Below are 17,405 nucleotides of genomic sequence, written 5' to 3' on the forward strand. Positions count from 1 at the left end.
GTTGCCTCTTTCGAAATTCTGGTGGAGGGGGTGGGGTGCTCCCCAGGGTACCTAGAACGTGTTACCGACCCTTTCCCCCGAGTCTAGCTACCCGAATAAATCCGAAGTAGGGTTGCCAGGAGTGAGTAGGCCCAAACCTCTGTCCCTGGCCGCAGGGGCCTGGGAACGGCTCTCCCGAGGGCCGAAAGGAGCCGAGCCGAGCTGACTCAGGGCCGACCCAAGGGTCGAGGCCCTGGGAGGACTTCGGTAAGTGGGGAGGAGCTGAGGCTTTCGCAGTCAGCGGTAGGAGAAAGCGAGAGTGAGGGAAGGGGAGACGAGCGTCTGGACAGTAAGAGACAAACTCTGAGCTTGGTTTCCAGGCACTTAACGCCGCTTTCCCTGACACCCTGATTGACCAGGGGCCTGCCGCATCACTGCTTCCCTGATTGAGACTGCGTCAAGATACCACTGAGGGAAACTATTAGAGTGCTGATAGGTTAGTGCTCTAGTTGCTACACTAGAGGCAACTAGGAGACTATCTGGACAGTGGCCTGTGTGCAGCCTGGCCAGAGAAACTTCTTGGGCCCGGTTAATATTAACAGGGACTCAGGACACGGATTCCCTTGGGCAAAGTACTGGTACCGGCCAAAGGCCCTTCCCCCGACCCTCTTCTGAGAAGCAGATCCGCTGTAAAGACGATTCATCTACACTCTGCGTGCCACCACGTACTCATTTTCTACCTTGAAGGCTTTGGAGGCCTGTTGTAAAACCAAAATAGTTGTTGGGAAGTATTTTGCCTATTAAAGTCTTGACGATTTTAGGGATAAATCCATTTGCTGCTCTTAAAACTAATACTGATGACAGATCTATATTTCCTGGTAGAGTATGCTAGAGCAGTGATACTGATCTTTAAAAAGTATTTTGGTCATCACCTGAAATCTTAGAGACTCACAACAAAAAACCCCACAGTGCATCTTTAGCCATGTTGACTTATGACATTGTGTTGTCACTGTTAGGGTAGGTGACATAATAAACGGAAAGAATCATTGTTCAGTCCCAACGGTGTGATTATTCAGTGAGTATTATTTATGTCTTTTGGCCATGTTAGGAGAGCAGAACAATATGATAGCTTGGATCCGATAGACAAATAGGAAGTGCGTGCACCTTTTGACAGGTTAGATTACATAGCCAAAATCTGGACTTTTGGATGTTTCATGTAAAAACATTCCTCTTAGAAAAAAATACTGTGGGTTTTAACATCTAAAGGTGCTCTTATAAAGACTAAATTAATGTACCTACTTTATACCTCGTTTTATTTATTTATTTATTTTGAGAGAGAAAAAGCACAAGTGGGGGAGGGGCAAAGAGAGAGGGAGAGAGAGAATCCCTAGCAAGTTGTGTGCTGTCAGCACAGAGCCTGATTTCAGGCTTGATCTCACAAAGCGAGAGATCATGACTAGAGCCGAAACCAACAGTCGGATGCTTAACCTACTGAGTCACCCAGGTGCCCGCCCTCCCCCCCCCCCCCCCCCCCCCCGGCTTTATACCTTTTAAGCTTCCTTTGGATTGTAGTTAGTAAAGGACATTGAAGATGACAAGCTCAATATATAGGTGCTGATTTTAATTACTTTCATTACTGAGCACACACTGGGTACTAGCAAAGAACTGAGTATTCACCCTGGGGATTTAAATCTTAAAAAGGCATTAAAACCCAAATATAAAACATGATGAGACCACAACAGTCTCTTTCCATCTGCGATTACTTTCCCTGATTTGGATTTGTCTTTTATTAACTAATCTCTGCATCCAACATGGATCAAACTCACAACCCTGAGATCAAAAGTCCCATGCTCTACTGACTGAGCCATCCAGGTGCTCCTGGGTTTGTCTTTTACATCCACTAAACAAACTGCTTAGTATCTTTGGACAGTGTTTCACATACTTTTAGGTAGTCAGTGAATACTTACTGTAAGGTTAAAAAGGTAGATAATGTGCTAGATAAGTTGTTCTTTCTCAAGCAAGTAAGGTGATATAGCCTGGGTGCTCCAAATATGATAAAATCAATATTTGAGGGGAAATGCTTAGAAAATTATTTCACTGGGAGCACCTGGGTGGTTCAGTTGGTAGGGCATCTGACTTCAGCTCAGGTCATGATCTTATGGTTCGTGGGTTCGGGCCCTGTGTTGGGCTCTGTGCTGACAGCTCGGAGCCTGGAGCCTGCTTCGGATTCTCTCTCCCTCTCTCTCTTTGCTCCTCCTCCACTCATGCGTGCATGTGCGCTGTCTCTCAAAAATAATAAAGTAACATTTACAAAATTAAAAATTATTTCACTGGAAAACAGTTTTTAGAAGTTTTATCTATTGGGGGGGGCGCCTGGGTGGCTCAGTCGGTTAAGCGTCCAACTTCAGCTCAGGTCATGATCTCACAGTCTGTGAGTTCAAGCCCTGCTTCCGGCTCTGTGCTGACAGCTCAGAGCCTTGAACCTGCTTGGGATTCTGTCTCCCTCTCTCTCTGCCCCTCCCCCACTCATGCTCTGTCTCTCTAAAATGATTAACATTAAAAAATTTTAATAAAAAAGTTTTAACTATGTATCTTCTTAATTTTAGAGCAGGCACTCATTTTCACTATTGGTCTAGCTTCAGCTAAAACCAATACTGCTGCAGCAAATATTTCATGACTTAAGTCATGAAGAGAGCCTTTAGAGAATTTAGAGAGCCTTTAGAACCTAAGAACCTTTAGAGAACTTAACTCTAATTGACAAAATAAGTTATTACATAAAAAAGCCATTTGTTGCCTATTTTAAAATTTCAATATAGGCATTGTGAAATACAAGGTTGAAGGATTGGAAAGGCCAGGAAAGAAGGCAGTCAACAGCAGAGGACATTTTGCTGGTACCTAGTAACAGTTGGAGTGATGGAGAGGTGATAAATCATCAACAAAATACCATTCTTTTTCTTATTTGGTCCCTAATGTGTGAGAGCCAGCCCCAAAACTCAAGCATGAATGAGATATGACTATTGCCAAGCTACTTAGGTTTAAGAGAAAGAAGAGGACCTAATTTTTCCTTATATTATTTCTTATCTTCATAGACCACACATAAATTCCTGGGGAGCAAAATAAAACTTTGTATGATTTATGCATCATATTGGACATCAATGCTCAATAAAAATAAAACTGGTTGCTATCTTCCAAACACAAGCTAGCTATGGATACATATTGGTAGGTATCTCCAGTTTAAGTTGGGTAATTTAAAGTCATGGGAATGAGTCAATTCCTTAAGATCATCGATAGAATAAGGTCCTAGACCCCATTATACTCTTCTTTTTCCCCCTTCCTTCTCTGTCTCCACAAATTGATAGTTGAGGGTCACCTAGCTGGCTCAGTTGGTGGAGCATGGGACTCTTGATCTTGGGTTTGTGAGTTCAAGCCACATGTTGGGTATAGAGATTACTTAAAAATATTCAAAAAATTTGACTGTTGAAAATTAGCTAATTAGAATAACTTATCGTTGTTTTCATGATAATAACCACATTGTTTTATGTGGTAGTAAAATCAATAGCAGAATGTAAATTTATTTAAATTGCCGTGGTTGTCCAAATCTGAGGATCTGTGAATTTGGTTTTCTTTTTCATGAGCTGACAGTGGGAAGTTTTGTTGTGTCTGTTGAAAATAGAGACACACAAGGAGCCTGGGTAGCTCAGTCAGTTAATTGTCTGGCTTCTATGCAGGTAATGATCTTGCGGTTCATGAGTTCCAGCTCCCCACCAGGCTCTCTGTCAGGGTGGAGACTCCTTTGGATCCTCTGTTACCCTCTCTTTCTGCCCCTCCCCTGCTCGCACACATTCTCTCTCTCTCAAAAATAAATAAAATTAAAAAAAAAGACACATTTCCTCCACTTAAATTTTTTTAAAGGGAAAATAATGTCTACAAGTTAAAATATAAGCCCCTCGAAGGCAGGGACTTTGTCTTACTTTTCGTTTCCCCAGTATCTATACCTGGTACATTGGAGCTCAATAAATGAACGATCTCTTTCTCTTCTATAAACTAGAACCAAGTCAGCATGGTCTTTTCTTATTAATTGTTTTGTTTTTATTAAGCTATTTCATTAGCTTTCTCTTACATGACTTTCATAATTAGAGGTGGAAAAAACATAGAGTACACTTTGTTCTTTTAAGTTATGATTCATTATCTGTAATTGTGAGACATAAATTTGAGAGATATTTAAGACCCGGAAAAGAATGAAGGAGCAGTTACTGACAAGAAGTAGCAGACCAGTTAGACAACGTGATCATTTAGTCATCAAATAATTTAAATTACTTTTTTTTTTTAATGAGAGAACAATATTGTTAGAGTCTCCTCAGCTCTCCAGCTTGGAGACTGGAGCCTATTTCAGATTCTGGGTCTCCCTCTCTCTCTGCCCCTCCCCTGCTTGTGTTCTGTCTCTTTCTCTCAAAAATAAATAAACATTAAAAAGTTAAAAAAAAATAATAGATTAATTCCAAATATCATTGATTATAGTTAGCAAAAATGCCACATAAATACTAAATTAGCCATTAACATAATAAATTGAAGTAAACCAATTAGTGTAATAGTCATATTTAACGACTTAAGGAATAAATTTTTAACTAATTTAGAGGCAGCTGATCAAAACAGAAAATTGAAAATTTGATGTTAGAGGAGGCTCCACCCATACTACAAAAATAATCCAGGTTGCTTACCAAATATAAAATTCACTTGAGCATTCTGACCCTTGCCTATTTCTATAATGATCAAATTTCTACTTGAAAATAGAAAATAGGCAGATTTTAGTTCTTTTTTTTCCACTTAAAAAAATTTTTTTTTTTTTTTAGCATTTATTTATTGTTGAGAGAGTGCAAGCAGGGGAGGAGCAGAGAGAGAGAGGAAGACACAGAATGTGAAGCAGACTCCAGACTCTGAGCTGTCAGCACAGAGCCCAACACAGGGCTCGAACCCATGAACTGAGATCATGACCTGAGCCGAAGTCAGACGTTCAACCAACCAAGCCATCCAGGCGCCCCTTTCCCCTGCCACTTTAAACAATATACGGGGAACATTATAATCAGAAACTAAGAATTTTATATTTTTAAAATCTTAACATTTTGAACACCTGGTTCAAATATCTACTTAGAGTTTTTAAATGACTCAAATTCTCAGTAGGATATTAAACTTTAATATAGCTTAGTTGTATTAAATCAGCCTAGTACATGATTTTCTCACTGGTTCTCTTTCCCTTTAACATAGTAGATAAGGCCCCTGCCTGTCTCTCTAGCTTATTACTTTCTCCTGTTTTCTGAACTCCAGCCTTAAGTTTCAAGGTGTACTAGTTATCCTCCCAACTCAGGACCTTTGCTGAAGGATACATTCTACCTAGAATGCTGTTTACCCCTTCCCTTCCCTTAACCACAAACATGGTCCTCAGACCATCCATCAACTCTAGTTCAAAAAAATACCATCTAGGAGCACCTAACTGGCTTAGTCTGTAGAGCACACAACCCTTGATCTCAGGGTTGTTAGAGCCCCATATTGGGTGTAGAGACTACTTAAAAATGAAATCTTTAAAGAAATACCATCTGTGGGAAAAACTTTGACTCTACTAGGTCAGTTCTTGGTTTGACACTCTTGGCAACCCATACTTCATGACTTAACACAGTTTATAATTGTTGTTCAGTGTCTGTTTCCCCACTAGATTGCAAGCTCCAAGATATCAGGAAACCTGCTTATCATTCCTAGCATAGAGTTGGCTAAAAAAATAATCAGTCCCAAAGTAAAACTATTGTCTCATAATTACTAGGCATGTAAACTGCATCATACAATTCATTCCATTTGGAGCATTTAACTGTTTTCTGACTTTGTAGTATTTAAGTATTTGATTATAAACACTTGCTTTCACATACTTAGGCTTTTTTAAAAGGTTAAAACTGAGCAAGTAAAGAAGTGTTGACAATTCTACAATTCACACTGAGATGTTTTCACGTAAATTTTATTATAAAAGTCATATAATAAATTCACATTGAGATGTTTTCATGTAAATGTTATGTCATACAATAAAAAAATACAGAATGGTATGTAAGAAGATAGAAAGTAAAAATCCCCCTCACCCTCCAATCTTTCAGTGTCACAACTGCAGTTTCTTTAAAATACTGAAATTTAATAAGTATTCTAATGAGTCACAAGACTTGTCTCTCTATTGGTTTGTTTTATATAGTGTTGAGACACATTAAAACATTAAGCATCATTTATAGAGGGTTGAAAAAAATATGGTTAACACTGGGTTGCCAAAAGCCCATTTTCTTCACATTTAATATTCTTCCTCATTAAAATATTGCTCTAACACAGGTACTTCCTACCCATACTGATCACCAAAATTTTATTGTCTTATCTTGCAAGTGTAGCACATATATAATTAAACAGTTGGTAAACATATAGAGATTGAGCACAAATAAGGCCCACAAAGTACTGCTGTGTAATGTATCTATCAACAGGTTGATCAGACCAGTAGTTATATTTGACAGCAAGAAAAAAATTAACTGGTTTCTGTTCATAGCTGTGATTAAACAAAGACTGGGTTCCTTTCTTTCAGCTTCAGAGACCAGAGATTCTAAATGTTTTTTATTTGTGACAGATGAATGGATCAGTTTCCAAGAACATGGTACCACAGCCTCTTTAATTAGAAATTTGGCAAAACTCAAAATTATATCACCCAGTAATAAACTACTAAGAAGGATCAGGCTAGAAGCAACTATCCAAATACAAAAGGCTAAATTGGCCATTCTCCGAGATACTACTTCTACATTTACCTGAACTATGTAGAGAGATATGAAGAGACTAATAGCTGTCAGCAAAATACAGTGGGCTCCTTTTATCCAGTCTTTGACATGTGATCTTTTTTTAAGCATATATGACCCTGTTTGCACGCCAGCCATATGAATTGCCACATACCCCAAGGTAGAAATTATTCCTTCTCGGTTGGCATTTAATAAACCAACCCTTGTGCCACTACCATCAGTGCCATACAAAATTAACCTTTTCAGTGGGGTAAAGTCAAGGGCCAGCTGGTATAACACAATAATGCTGATTGCCACAATCCAGGATTTATTGAGAGGAAAAATAATCAAAAGCAATGATGTTATCAGTTTCACAACTATTAAGGTAAAGAAAAAGTTCCAATGAACTCCATACTCAGTCAAATGTTCCTGATAGCCTATGGCTTTTATAATGACTAATCGTCCTATTCCTAGGAAGACTAATGGCCAAACAGAGTACAATGACTTTGTAAGATAATAAAATCTGGACTCTTCTGTGTATTTTTTCCTAACTTCTGGACAAACCATTGCAGTCCCAAAAATAAAACCTCCTACTCCAAAATCCATCGCTCCTGTTCCATAGAGCTCAGTTTTGGCAAATCTTCTGGGAAAAAGTGGAAAGTCCACAGCCAAAATGGCAACAGCAGTAAATGCACTGTTAATTACACGGAAACAAGAGATGGCTGGAATGTATTCAGATTCTAGACTGATTTTCAAGAATTTTTCAAGCATTTTCTGGACAGGCATTCTGGCACAAGTTCTCCTGCAGTATATTTGATAGAACAGCCCTGCCCCACAGATAATTACAGCAAGGTGCTCAAGGAGGACAAATGAAGACAAAATGGTCAAAGTGGCCACCAGGGGAATTATTAGGGAAACAAAGTCAATGAAGAATCTAGTTCTCCAGGTATGTGAAGAACACAAGTGCTGTGAGAGAATGATCAGGAGCCCTCTGCACACGATACAGAGTGCAGGCAAACACAAGCCCTGGGTGACTTCCAGCACGCTGGTTCCATTGTGGTTACTGACAAAAGCTTCCTTCATCTGCTTCTGAGACATTTTTTTCCTTCTTCCTGTGAAAATGAGCAAAGGGATGCATTGGAAAAGCAAAGTTCTTGTGAAATTGACATATATCTGTAATGATTTCAAATCAGAGCAGAAACTAGAATTTGTGATTTTCCTTCCAAAGATTGTGGGAAGAAACCTAACACTAACACATCAGGAAAAGAATGTCATACTACTAGTATGAAATTATTGGTTAAAAACCTTTAGCTATTCTCAGTATAAGGCAGACTCAAAAGGCAATTTCGGATATAACCCCTGAAAATGTTATCAGTCAGCTAGGAATTCCTATTACAAAGTATAGGATAAGTCATTAAGATTTTGTAATACAAATTGAATACACCTAACTAATGACTTCAAGTCAAAGCCAAGAGGGACAGGGAGAGAAGGCATTTAAGTACACCTTGGAGTACTTTGGTTTGTGAACAGCCTCTCTGAACCCATTGCCTCCAGTACAAAATACTAGTTCTCCAGTGACATCCAGAGCTCCAGGAGTCTCTCTACCTCATTTACATACTTTTTTTTTTTTTTTTTTTTTTTTTTTTAGAGCACGAGCAAGGGAGGGGAAGAGAGAGGAGACAGGATCTGAAGCAGGCTCCACTCTGACAGCAGAAAGCCCAATGTGGGGCTGGAACTCCCAAGCTGCGAGCTCACAACCTGAGTCGAAGTTGACTGCCCAACCGATAAAGCCACCTGGGCGCCCCTACAGCCAGTTTTAACCAGTTTTCAGGTTAAGGTGTAGATAGGTAGAATGGATGCTAATACTGGGGAAAGGGGCGAGGGCAGGGAGGCATGGGTGTATGGCACACACTAGTGTTAGTGGTTCAAAGGGATGTAAAACACCTTTCTGTCATGTATCAGTGTCTGAAAAGTGGCACACAGGAAGAAGTTTGTTGACTAAACCAGAACCATGTTGCCTGATGGTCTGAGCCAACAACAATATCTCACTGTAACAAACCGATACTAGTGGGGGCGCGCACCTGGGTGGCTCAGTCAGTTGAGCTCGGACTCGATTTCCAGGCCGGTCATGATCCCAGGGTGGTGGGATCGAGCCCTGTGGCTGGCTCCACTCTACCAGCTTGAGAGTCTCTCTGCCTTTGTCCCCCCACCCTCTCACGTGCACTTTCTCTTGCTTTCTCAAATTAAAAAATTTTTAAAAACTGGCCTTTAAAAATAAAGGAGTCCTTTCCCCGTCTGACACGGCTGTGGCGGCCCTTACACTTCACGTGCCTTCGGTGTCTCGGCGCCCTGGCAGTTTTGCCCTCTATGAGCCCCGCTGCCAGGCTCCCACCGCAGCCGCACAGCCCCCTGGGAGCAACCCGCTTCCGCCTCCCGAGCCCGGCTTCCGGCCGACGTGGGGCGCCTGCGCTTCCCGGCGGGTGGATTCTGCGCGCGCGCCCCGCCCCCAGGACTGGAGCCAGTTTCCCGGCCCCCACGTCTCCCCATGCCTGTTCTTTCCTGTGGTGGGCTTGCTGCGTCCCGGTCCGTCAGAGGAGCCCCGAGCGGAGCAGGCGCGTCACGCGTCACACCGCACCCTCTCGAACCCTTTGACGGGGCTCTGTCGGAGTGGTGGGGTCTGAGGCCCCGGCTCAGTGTTCAACCACGGCGTCCTCTACTGAAGGACCCCACGGCCCTGTGAGGCCCCGGAAGCCCTGCTTCTCCCGCCAGAACACAGGAGGCCTGCGGCTCATCCCCATCTTACCCCAGCTTCTCAAAATAGTTTGTCCCACCTGAAGCCCTAACTCAGACCCCGGCATCCCCAGCGGGCCACGTGCGCCCCGCGCCGCCGGTGCGCGCCCCGCCTCGGGGGAGGAGCCGGCCCGCTCCGGCCACTGTGCCAGAGCAGCAGCCAGCTCGTGCTCTCCGGCCGCCCAGGCTTCCTCTCTACCCCGGCTCGCTCCCGCCCTTTCCTCTTCCCTTTCATTCCCAGGCTCTTCCCGCCGCCTCTCCCGGCCCGCCCGCCTTCGCAGTCGGCTTCGCGGCTCAAGCCGTGGGACCGGTGAGTGTCACCCCCAGCCCAGATCCGAAGCGTTTTGCGACCCCGTAGGGGCAGGTTTGTCCATGGAGCGCTGAGGAACAGGGGGCGTCTTCCTCTCCCTTTTCCCATTTCCTTTTTGACCGTCTCTTATCCCAGGAGAGGGCAGCCCAGCTCCTGGCCCCTGCCAAGAACAAGAACCTTCCATGGTCACCCTCCACCTCTCCACCTTGTTGGCAGGAGGCAGCCCGAAGTAGGGGAAAGGTCTCAGCTGGTAGGCTGAGTCCCAGCTCCTGCCCCTCTCCTCGTCCTCCTAGGGACAGGGAAGGGGCGGCTGGTACCGGGAAGCGTCAAGGTAGCCGCGCCCTTGGCTAGGGTCACATCCACCTTCCTGGGAAGGACGTACTCTCCCCGTGCCAGGTGCTTCCGGAGCGGCACCTCGTCCAGAGAGGAAGTCCTGGTTCCCGCCGTGAACCTGGGGATGGCCCCCCTTGGGTTCCCAGGACCCTCACCCAGATTTTCTCGTCTGCCCTCCCACTGCCCTCTAAGCCCAGGAGGAACCTGAGGCTGGGGAGGAGGAGCCTAGTGATCAGGTTGCTTCTTGCCTTGGTGTTTCATCTGTTCATTACCATCGCTGTTCTACCCACGGTGGTCACACCCTTTCCAGAAATTCTAGGCTGGTAACCGCGAAAACTGGAGAGAGCAAGAGCTGGGAGAACTGGAGAAAACCGCTCTCATCTGACTTGACTCTGGCTATGAACGAACGCTGCATCGTAATAAACAACTTTTGCAAAGCTTCTTCTGAGGTACTAGCCCATTTGATCCTTAACTCGGTATTTTGAGGTGTAGATATTAGTATTCCTTTTTGCCAACGAGTAAACGGAATAAGGTTTAGAGAGCTAGTGTGATCTGCCTTGCAGGAGTTGTGGTCTTTCGTTTCTAACTCCACAACCTGTTATGCTCCCCCTTTGATCCTCTCTTAAAATGAGCTTCGAGTTGAGGGAGCTTTGTTCTCCTTGAGTCTTGGTTGGCCTCCTCATGGCTCTCTCTTGGACACCATATGGTTAGTGTCCAAGGTGAATGTGCCCAACACATTTCTGATGCCCTCTGTCCTTTTTCCAGTTTCCGTGAAGTCCTTATCCCTGAGTTCTTTCAAATGCTGGATGTATTCAGAGCCTCAAAAAAGCCTCTGCCAGGGTTAATTCATTACAGACACCCCTCATCCTCATCCCTTCTTGCTAGGGAGGTGTGAGATCTGGGAAATTCTGAGTCTGAGGGTCATTTACAATTTTTCAGAAATTGGCCTGGGTACAGCCTCACAACGCTCCGTCTCTGAGACAGATTTTCCTCTGAAATCCTTGCCTTCTTAACGTTGACACTGGACTGTTCTACCTGATTAGTGTCCCCAAATGGATTATCTGTCTTGAGTAGTACTAACAATATTCCCCCTCTGAGTGAATATTCAGATTTGTACTCCCATGACATCAATGACCTTCACAACCCCCCTGAAGATTACCTTGTAAAGTAGATTTTACTATCCCCATTTTCAAGATGAGGGATCAAGGTGGGCCAGGAAGGTGATGTGGCTGTCCTATGAATGACTGAGCTGTGATTTTGCTCCCTTACAACAACTTTCCTAGAGGATCAGGAATTGACTCCAGCCTCCCTGCTCTATCAGTTACTGACTATACTAAAATAGGATGTGGAGAGGATATGACATGAGACTTCTCTGTCTCCTAGTGTCTTCATCCTCCATGGCACACTGACTCAGAACATATGTAGCCCTACCTCAAACCCCTGTAGTAAAACTGGCCCTGAAGGAACCCCGGGAGCCTCTCGAGGTTCTCATAAAAGTTTTCCCTGTTCCCTAATTGGCAGGGGATAGGACAGACTTTTCCTCTTTGCCCAGGCTTGCCCTGGTTCTCATTGCAGTTCCTCATGCTTGGTGCGAGGAGCAAGAGTGAGTCACTCTGGAGAAGCCCTTACCTGTGTGTGGCCCTTGTTTTCTCTCTCATGTCATAGGCTCTGGGGGTGACTCTTCTCAGATTCCTCTGGAACTAAGCCCTTTGCTGGACCCATGCTCCAGCCTGTGCCCCCATGACCAGGTGGATAGAACTCCTTGTGTCTATGACCCAGAACCCTGGCTGACCACATTGAAGCAGGATGCTCCAGCAGGTAAAACCTCACCTTTAGGTAACCTAGGCCCTGAAGCACCTAAGGCACCTTCCCATCTGTCACTTGGCTGAGTGAAATTTCCACTTGCCCTGACCTGGAAGGGAAAGATCCCTTAGAGGTTTTTTCTTCTTTTCTCTTTTCATGTAGTCACTCCAGTCACTTTTCATTTGTCGTTGAGAATCTTTTCCTGATACCTAATTTGAATCTCTCTTATTATGGTCTTTAGCTCTTTTTCCTGGGAATGGTAAGATGGGATTGGTAGGGGAATCCTGAGGGCACTTTGATGATTTCATAAGCCTGAACCAGTGAGGGAGTCCTGGGAAATGTCCCTGCCAGCCTGAACTGTTGAGGTACAATGAAAGCCTGGGGCTTCCAAGAGGAGGTGTTCTTTGAAGCTGAACCTTAAAGAATATGTAGGAAGTAGACGGGGGAGAAGGGAAATAAGTAGTCCAGGCAAAGAGGTCAGCTTGTGCAAAAATGTGGGTGAAGATGTCTATGTGGAAATATAGAAGAATTCTGATGAATGGATCATGAGTGAGGGGTTGCTATTGTGACATGAAACCTGCCCTTACTCCAGGCCTCTGCCTCTTTAAAAAGGCTACTATGGCCTCAGCCTTGCAGGATTCCAAATCACCCATCTCCTATCCATATCATCCTTCCTATGCACCTCTCTGTCCAGAGAATGCCAGTAGATATTCGCTGAGTTTTTACAAAATGTTGCCAGGCACTGGGCTGAGGCAGATGTTTAAGGTGATACCTGCTCTCTAGGAGCTCACAGTCTAGTGGACTCCTAGGCAGGTGAGTGCCTGAGACTTAATCAGGATAACCAAGTGTGAAGCCAGGCAGCCTCAAGGGAGCCCTAATAGACACTACTACTTGATCATCTTCCAGAATTTTGTGTCATGAAATGGGCTTGAGACTGCAGAGAAGTTGGTGAGACAGTTGTCTGCTCTGGGCTTTTTCTGTTTGTTTTTAACTTTTTTTTTTTTTTCTTATTAAGAAAGTAGTAATGGGGTGCCTGGGTAGCTCAGTTGGTTAAGCGTCCAGCTCTTGATTTTGGCTCAGCTCATGATCTCACAGTTTGTGGGATTAAGTCCCAGGTTGGGCTCTGTGTTGACAGCATTGGGATTCTCTATCCCTCTCTCTCTGCCCCTCCCCAGCTCTCGAGCATACTCTCTCTTTCAAAATATATAAACATTTTTGTTTTTTTTTTAAAGCAGTAATGTTCATCACAACCATACTAGCAAGCTGCTCTGTGTTGAGCCCTTGCTATGTAGTGGATAGTATGCTAAGCATCTTACATGTATAATTTTGTTTAGTCCTCAAACAAGTTACAATGTTATATGTACAGTGCTACTGTATCCCCATTTTGGAGATAAGGCTCAGAGAGGTTAAGTGACTTATTCAAGGTCACATTCACTATAAGCGGTGTAGAAAATATAAGCAAAAAGAACATTAAATTTTAATTGGGGTGGCTGGGTGGCTCAGTTGGTTAAGTGTCCAACTTCTGATTTCGGCTCAGGTCGTAATCTCATAGTTCATGGGTTCAAGCCCCGCATTGGGCTTCATTTCGCACTGACAGTGCAGAGCCTGCTTGGGAGTCTCTCTGTGCCCCTTCCCCACTCATGCATGCATGTGCTCTTGCTCTCTCGCTCTCTAAATAAACCTTAAGATTACCCATAATTTTACTACCCAGAGATAACATTTTAGAAAATATCCTGTATTTTTTCCCTAAATATATATATTTAAAACATCTGAAGCTATCATACTTTTTTGTAACCTATTTTACTTCATTGTAAGGATTTACTATAAATTGTCTACCATTTGGTCATTTGGGTTGTTTTCAGTTTGCTTTACAATTACAAATAGCTGAATATATACTGAATCTTCTTATGGCCTTTACATAGGACCGTTTTCTAAAAGCAGAATTGCAGGCTTAAGAAGCATGTGTAGTTTTTAGGCCTTGACATATTATTGCCTAATTAAAGAAGAGCTGCTTTTAAAAGAATAATAATAGCTAACTTTTGGGGCATATGCCAGGTGCCTTCTCTAAATCTTGATGTGCTTATTAGTGTCTGAGGTAGGTGCTACCACCATTCCCATTTTACAGATGAGGAAAATTGAGGGACAGAGAGATTAAGGAACTTACATAACATTGTACAACTAGGCAGTGGTAGAATCTGGATTCAAATCCAGGCAATCTAGCTTTCAGGTCCAGGCTCTTGACCATTATACTTAGCTACTTCCTTGGTTGGATCAGAGCTGATCATAAATGATGGCTCAGATTGTGATTTTTACCCATCTAGAACAGAAGGATTTGCATGGATCCAGCCATGCTCTGACCTCAGCATTTATCCTGGAGGCCAAGAGGCCTGGAGGCCACAATCTACTTTGTGGATTATGGTGGGCCCAAATTCAGAAAACAGGCAATATCTTTGGAAGGAAACTTGTTGCTGGGCCTCTCAGATGACACTTGCCACCTTGGCTAGAGGGGGTTGAACTTTTAATGTTCACTAATCTCATTGGAAACCTACACAGGTCATATCATGTACTCCTTTCTCCAAAAGCAGATTTCAGCCAGGTGCTACTACCTTATATTCTCCACCCCATCTTTCCTGCAGTCTTCAGAGAGATAGGAGGAGAAATGGGACCATGAGAGGAAAATGGAAAGAGAAAACATGTGGAAAGTGTAGGCATAAAGGATGAGCAAGGGTGAAGGAGAAAGGGCCTTTTCCTCTTGGTACCTATTCTTAACCTCATCCAACTTCCAAGCCAGTCTCCCTCTCAAAAAGACCTAGGGCAGAGGAAACTAATTAAATAGCCAGGCTAAATTTAAGCCCCAAGAGCCAGGTGATGAAGGTGTGGGGCTACCTCACAGCTGATTTTTTATAACAAGCTAAATGGTCTCTTTCAAAAAAGGCCCAAACCATGATTCCTTTTTTGTGTGTCCCCCTACAGCAGCCCCCAACCTTGGGCCCCACCCCTGCCAGGCCTAGTAAGGCTGGTAGCTGGCCAGCCTGAAAGCTGGAGCTCATCCAGAGGAGAGGGGATAGAATTTATTCATTTATTGAGTACACACTATGTGCCAGGCACTAAATGCTTTGTGTATCTCTTCTTTTTTTAAATTATTATTATTTTTAGAGAGAGTGTGCAAGCTGGGGAAAGGGGCAGAGGGAGAGAGAATCCCAAGCAGGCTCCATGCTGTCAGCGCAGATCCCAACGCACAATCCTGGGATCATGACCTGAGGCAAAATTAAGAGTTGGACGCTCAACTGACTGAGCCACCCAGGTGCCCCTATCTCTTCCTATTTTTCTGTCCAGTAGCCCTGTGAGTGAAGTGGTTTTATTTTCTTTTATTTACAAATGAAGAAGCTGTGGCTCAGTGAAGTTAAGTAGCTTACCCAGGTTCATAGGCTTAGTAAGTGGCAGACCTGAAATATGAACCCCAGCCAGCCTATGTTACTAGTGTCTGAGGTAGTAGAACTAGAAGCCTGTTCTCTTGCTGCTATATAGGCCCCTACCCCTACATTGCTGCCAGCTGGTCTCAGTCCCAGCTTTCATGGCCCTCTTCTCATGGCCTCTCAGGTTAATGGCCACAGGTCAGGCTCTGATGCCCAAGGAGGAAAATCCCTCAGAGAAGACCTACAGGAGTTCCTGGGCGGGGAGGCCCTGTTGCACGAGCTGGATGACCTCACCAAGGTGAATCCTGTGACGCTGGAGACAGGTATGGGCCTCCCTGTCCTTAAGAGTGCCATCTCTAAGGGGTGCCTGGCTGACTCAGTCAGTGGAGCATAGGACTCTTGATGTCAAGCCCCATGTTGGGCGTAGAGATTACTTAAAAATAAAATCTTAAAAAAAAAAAAAAGTGCCCTCTCCAAGAGGGTGGAGATGTGATGTGGGGATTCAGCCAGCTTCCCCTGGTCAGAACAAGGCAGACAGGACTCCTGACCTGGAGCCAAATGGGCTGCTCCAGACCTCTGTCTGCTGCACCCAGGCTCCCCAGGGCAGACTTTGCTCCGGATTTGGGTCTCATCTTAATTAGATCTTGGACCTATTCATCAGGGAGCTGCTGGGATCTAAAGGCACTTGGCTAATTGCAAAGGTAGCGCTGTTAGGCTAGTGTTTGTCTATGTTTGTATTTGAGCCACAGTTTGCTAAAGGTGCCTCTGCTTCAGTCCTGAGGTGTTTGCAGGCTCGGTACGCAGCGGACATGTTCTACACCAGTGCTGGCTGCACCTTGGTGGCTCTGAACCCCTTCAAGCCTGTCCCTCAGCTCTACTCACCAGCACTGATGAGAGAGTACCACGCTGCTCCTCAGCCCCAGGTAAGCCTCAGCCACTTCCTGGGCCTCAGGGCTCTGCCATGTCCCCCTGGGCCTCCTTATAGCATCTTCATCGTTATCCACCTATTCACCAGCCATGCAGTAGTTCAGAGTCTGCTGGTGCCATGGCCCTGCCCACCAGGAGATTGAATTTTGGACACGTGACAGCAGGTGCAAAGTGGGAGATAAATACTTGTTTAACTGAGTTTGGAACCTAAAATAAGGGTATGAGATAATAGATTTTTGTCTTATGTGTGACTTTATTAATAGGAAAGAATTTACAAAGGTATATTTGTGTATTTAATAAACCACATTTTTGAAAAGAAGAAAATTACATGTGATTAGGACTGCCCTAGAAAACTCTGCATGTGTTCCTCTTCGCTGAGAAAAATGAGAGGAGTAAATGCTGATGGGATGGAGGTGGTACAGGCAGGGAATTGGCTAGTTGGTGTTTAAGTGCATGATGTGTTCAGGGAGAGGCAAGAGCAAATGTGCTGGCAGGAGGGCTGCTGTCAAGGAGAGAAGTAGTAGATGAGATGGGAGATGAGATAAGAAGGGTCTGAAGCAGGCAGAGTGAATCTACAGTGCTTTGTCCCCAGGGACTGACTAGAGCTGGAGGAGTTAGGTTCAGGAAAGTAAAACAGGATATAGGGAGAACAGTTGGAAGCTTTTAACAGTTCAGGCAAGAGGTGGCAGGGGCAGGTGCAGAGGGATGGCACGGACACCATCCAGAATGGTGCCTTTTCCCTTCAGGAAGCTGTGGGTAGGTGGTAATTGCTAGGCGGGCAGTGGTGGGCTGGCTAGGCATCATGCAGATGGCATCGCCCTCCTGAAGCTCGTGTGTGGTTAAGTGTCCAAGTGTGGTTAAGTGGGCTCCTTGGGAAGTCTGCTCTGAGAGCCATATCTCACTGACTGACTCCTTCTTCAAAGGCAAAAGCCAAGTCATGGTTACCTATTTCCCCAGTGCCTGATTTAATGCCCAGCACATTGAGGATAATTAAATACCTGTTGATGGAAAGAACAGTGGCCTTGGAATTTAAATCACATGGTTGTATTTACTTGCTGAGAG

The 17,405-nt window shown here is 44.3% G+C and overlaps 2 protein-coding genes and 1 long non-coding RNA gene across 26 annotated transcripts in view; 2 read left to right on the forward strand and 1 right to left on the reverse strand.

Moving 5' to 3' along the window:
• The first annotated feature begins 51 nt into the window (after positions 1-51).
• On the forward strand, positions 52-8,781 carry LOC128313455 (uncharacterized). Of its 2 annotated transcripts, none has more exons than XR_008294196.1 (2): positions 52-246; positions 8,413-8,781. It is a non-coding gene; the product is annotated as an uncharacterized LOC128313455 (long non-coding RNA). The 2 variants fall into 2 exon arrangements; XR_008294195.1 differs by lacking the exon at positions 8,413-8,781 and adding an exon at positions 4,830-7,011.
• Positions 5,965-17,405, reverse strand: part of PIGW (phosphatidylinositol glycan anchor biosynthesis class W) — a 367,667-nt gene continuing 356,226 nt past the window's right edge. For 14 of the 17 annotated variants that reach the window (XM_053212171.1, XM_053212168.1, XM_053212160.1 and 11 more), the window contains one exon: positions 5,965-7,876. In XM_053212171.1, the coding sequence (XP_053068146.1) occupies positions 6,357-7,862 (1,506 nt within the window). In that variant the 5' untranslated portion in view covers positions 7,863-7,876 and the 3' untranslated portion in view covers positions 5,965-6,356. Of the gene's footprint in view, positions 7,877-8,845; positions 9,183-17,405 lie in introns of those variants that run through there. The other 3 variants (XM_015078435.3, XM_053212173.1, XM_015078436.3) reach the window with 3 other exon arrangements.
• The window catches only part of MYO19 (myosin XIX), a 31,757-nt gene continuing 24,005 nt past the window's right edge, over positions 9,654-17,405 (forward strand). For 4 of the 7 annotated variants that reach the window (XM_027034289.2, XM_027034294.2, XM_027034291.2 and 1 more), the window contains exons 1-5: positions 9,654-9,864; positions 10,508-10,646; positions 11,863-12,015; positions 15,601-15,739; positions 16,191-16,339. In XM_027034289.2, the coding sequence (XP_026890090.2) occupies positions 12,004-12,015; positions 15,601-15,739; positions 16,191-16,339 (300 nt within the window). In that variant the 5' untranslated portion in view covers positions 9,654-9,864; positions 10,508-10,646; positions 11,863-12,003. Of the gene's footprint in view, positions 9,865-10,507; positions 10,647-11,862; positions 12,016-15,573; positions 15,740-16,190; positions 16,340-17,405 lie in introns of those variants that run through there. The other 3 variants (XM_027034290.2, XM_027034293.2, XM_027034295.2) reach the window with 2 other exon arrangements.

This window comes from Acinonyx jubatus, chromosome E1, assembly GCF_027475565.1.
Source record: "Acinonyx jubatus isolate Ajub_Pintada_27869175 chromosome E1, VMU_Ajub_asm_v1.0, whole genome shotgun sequence".
NCBI classification, from domain to species: domain Eukaryota; kingdom Metazoa; phylum Chordata; class Mammalia; order Carnivora; family Felidae; genus Acinonyx; species Acinonyx jubatus.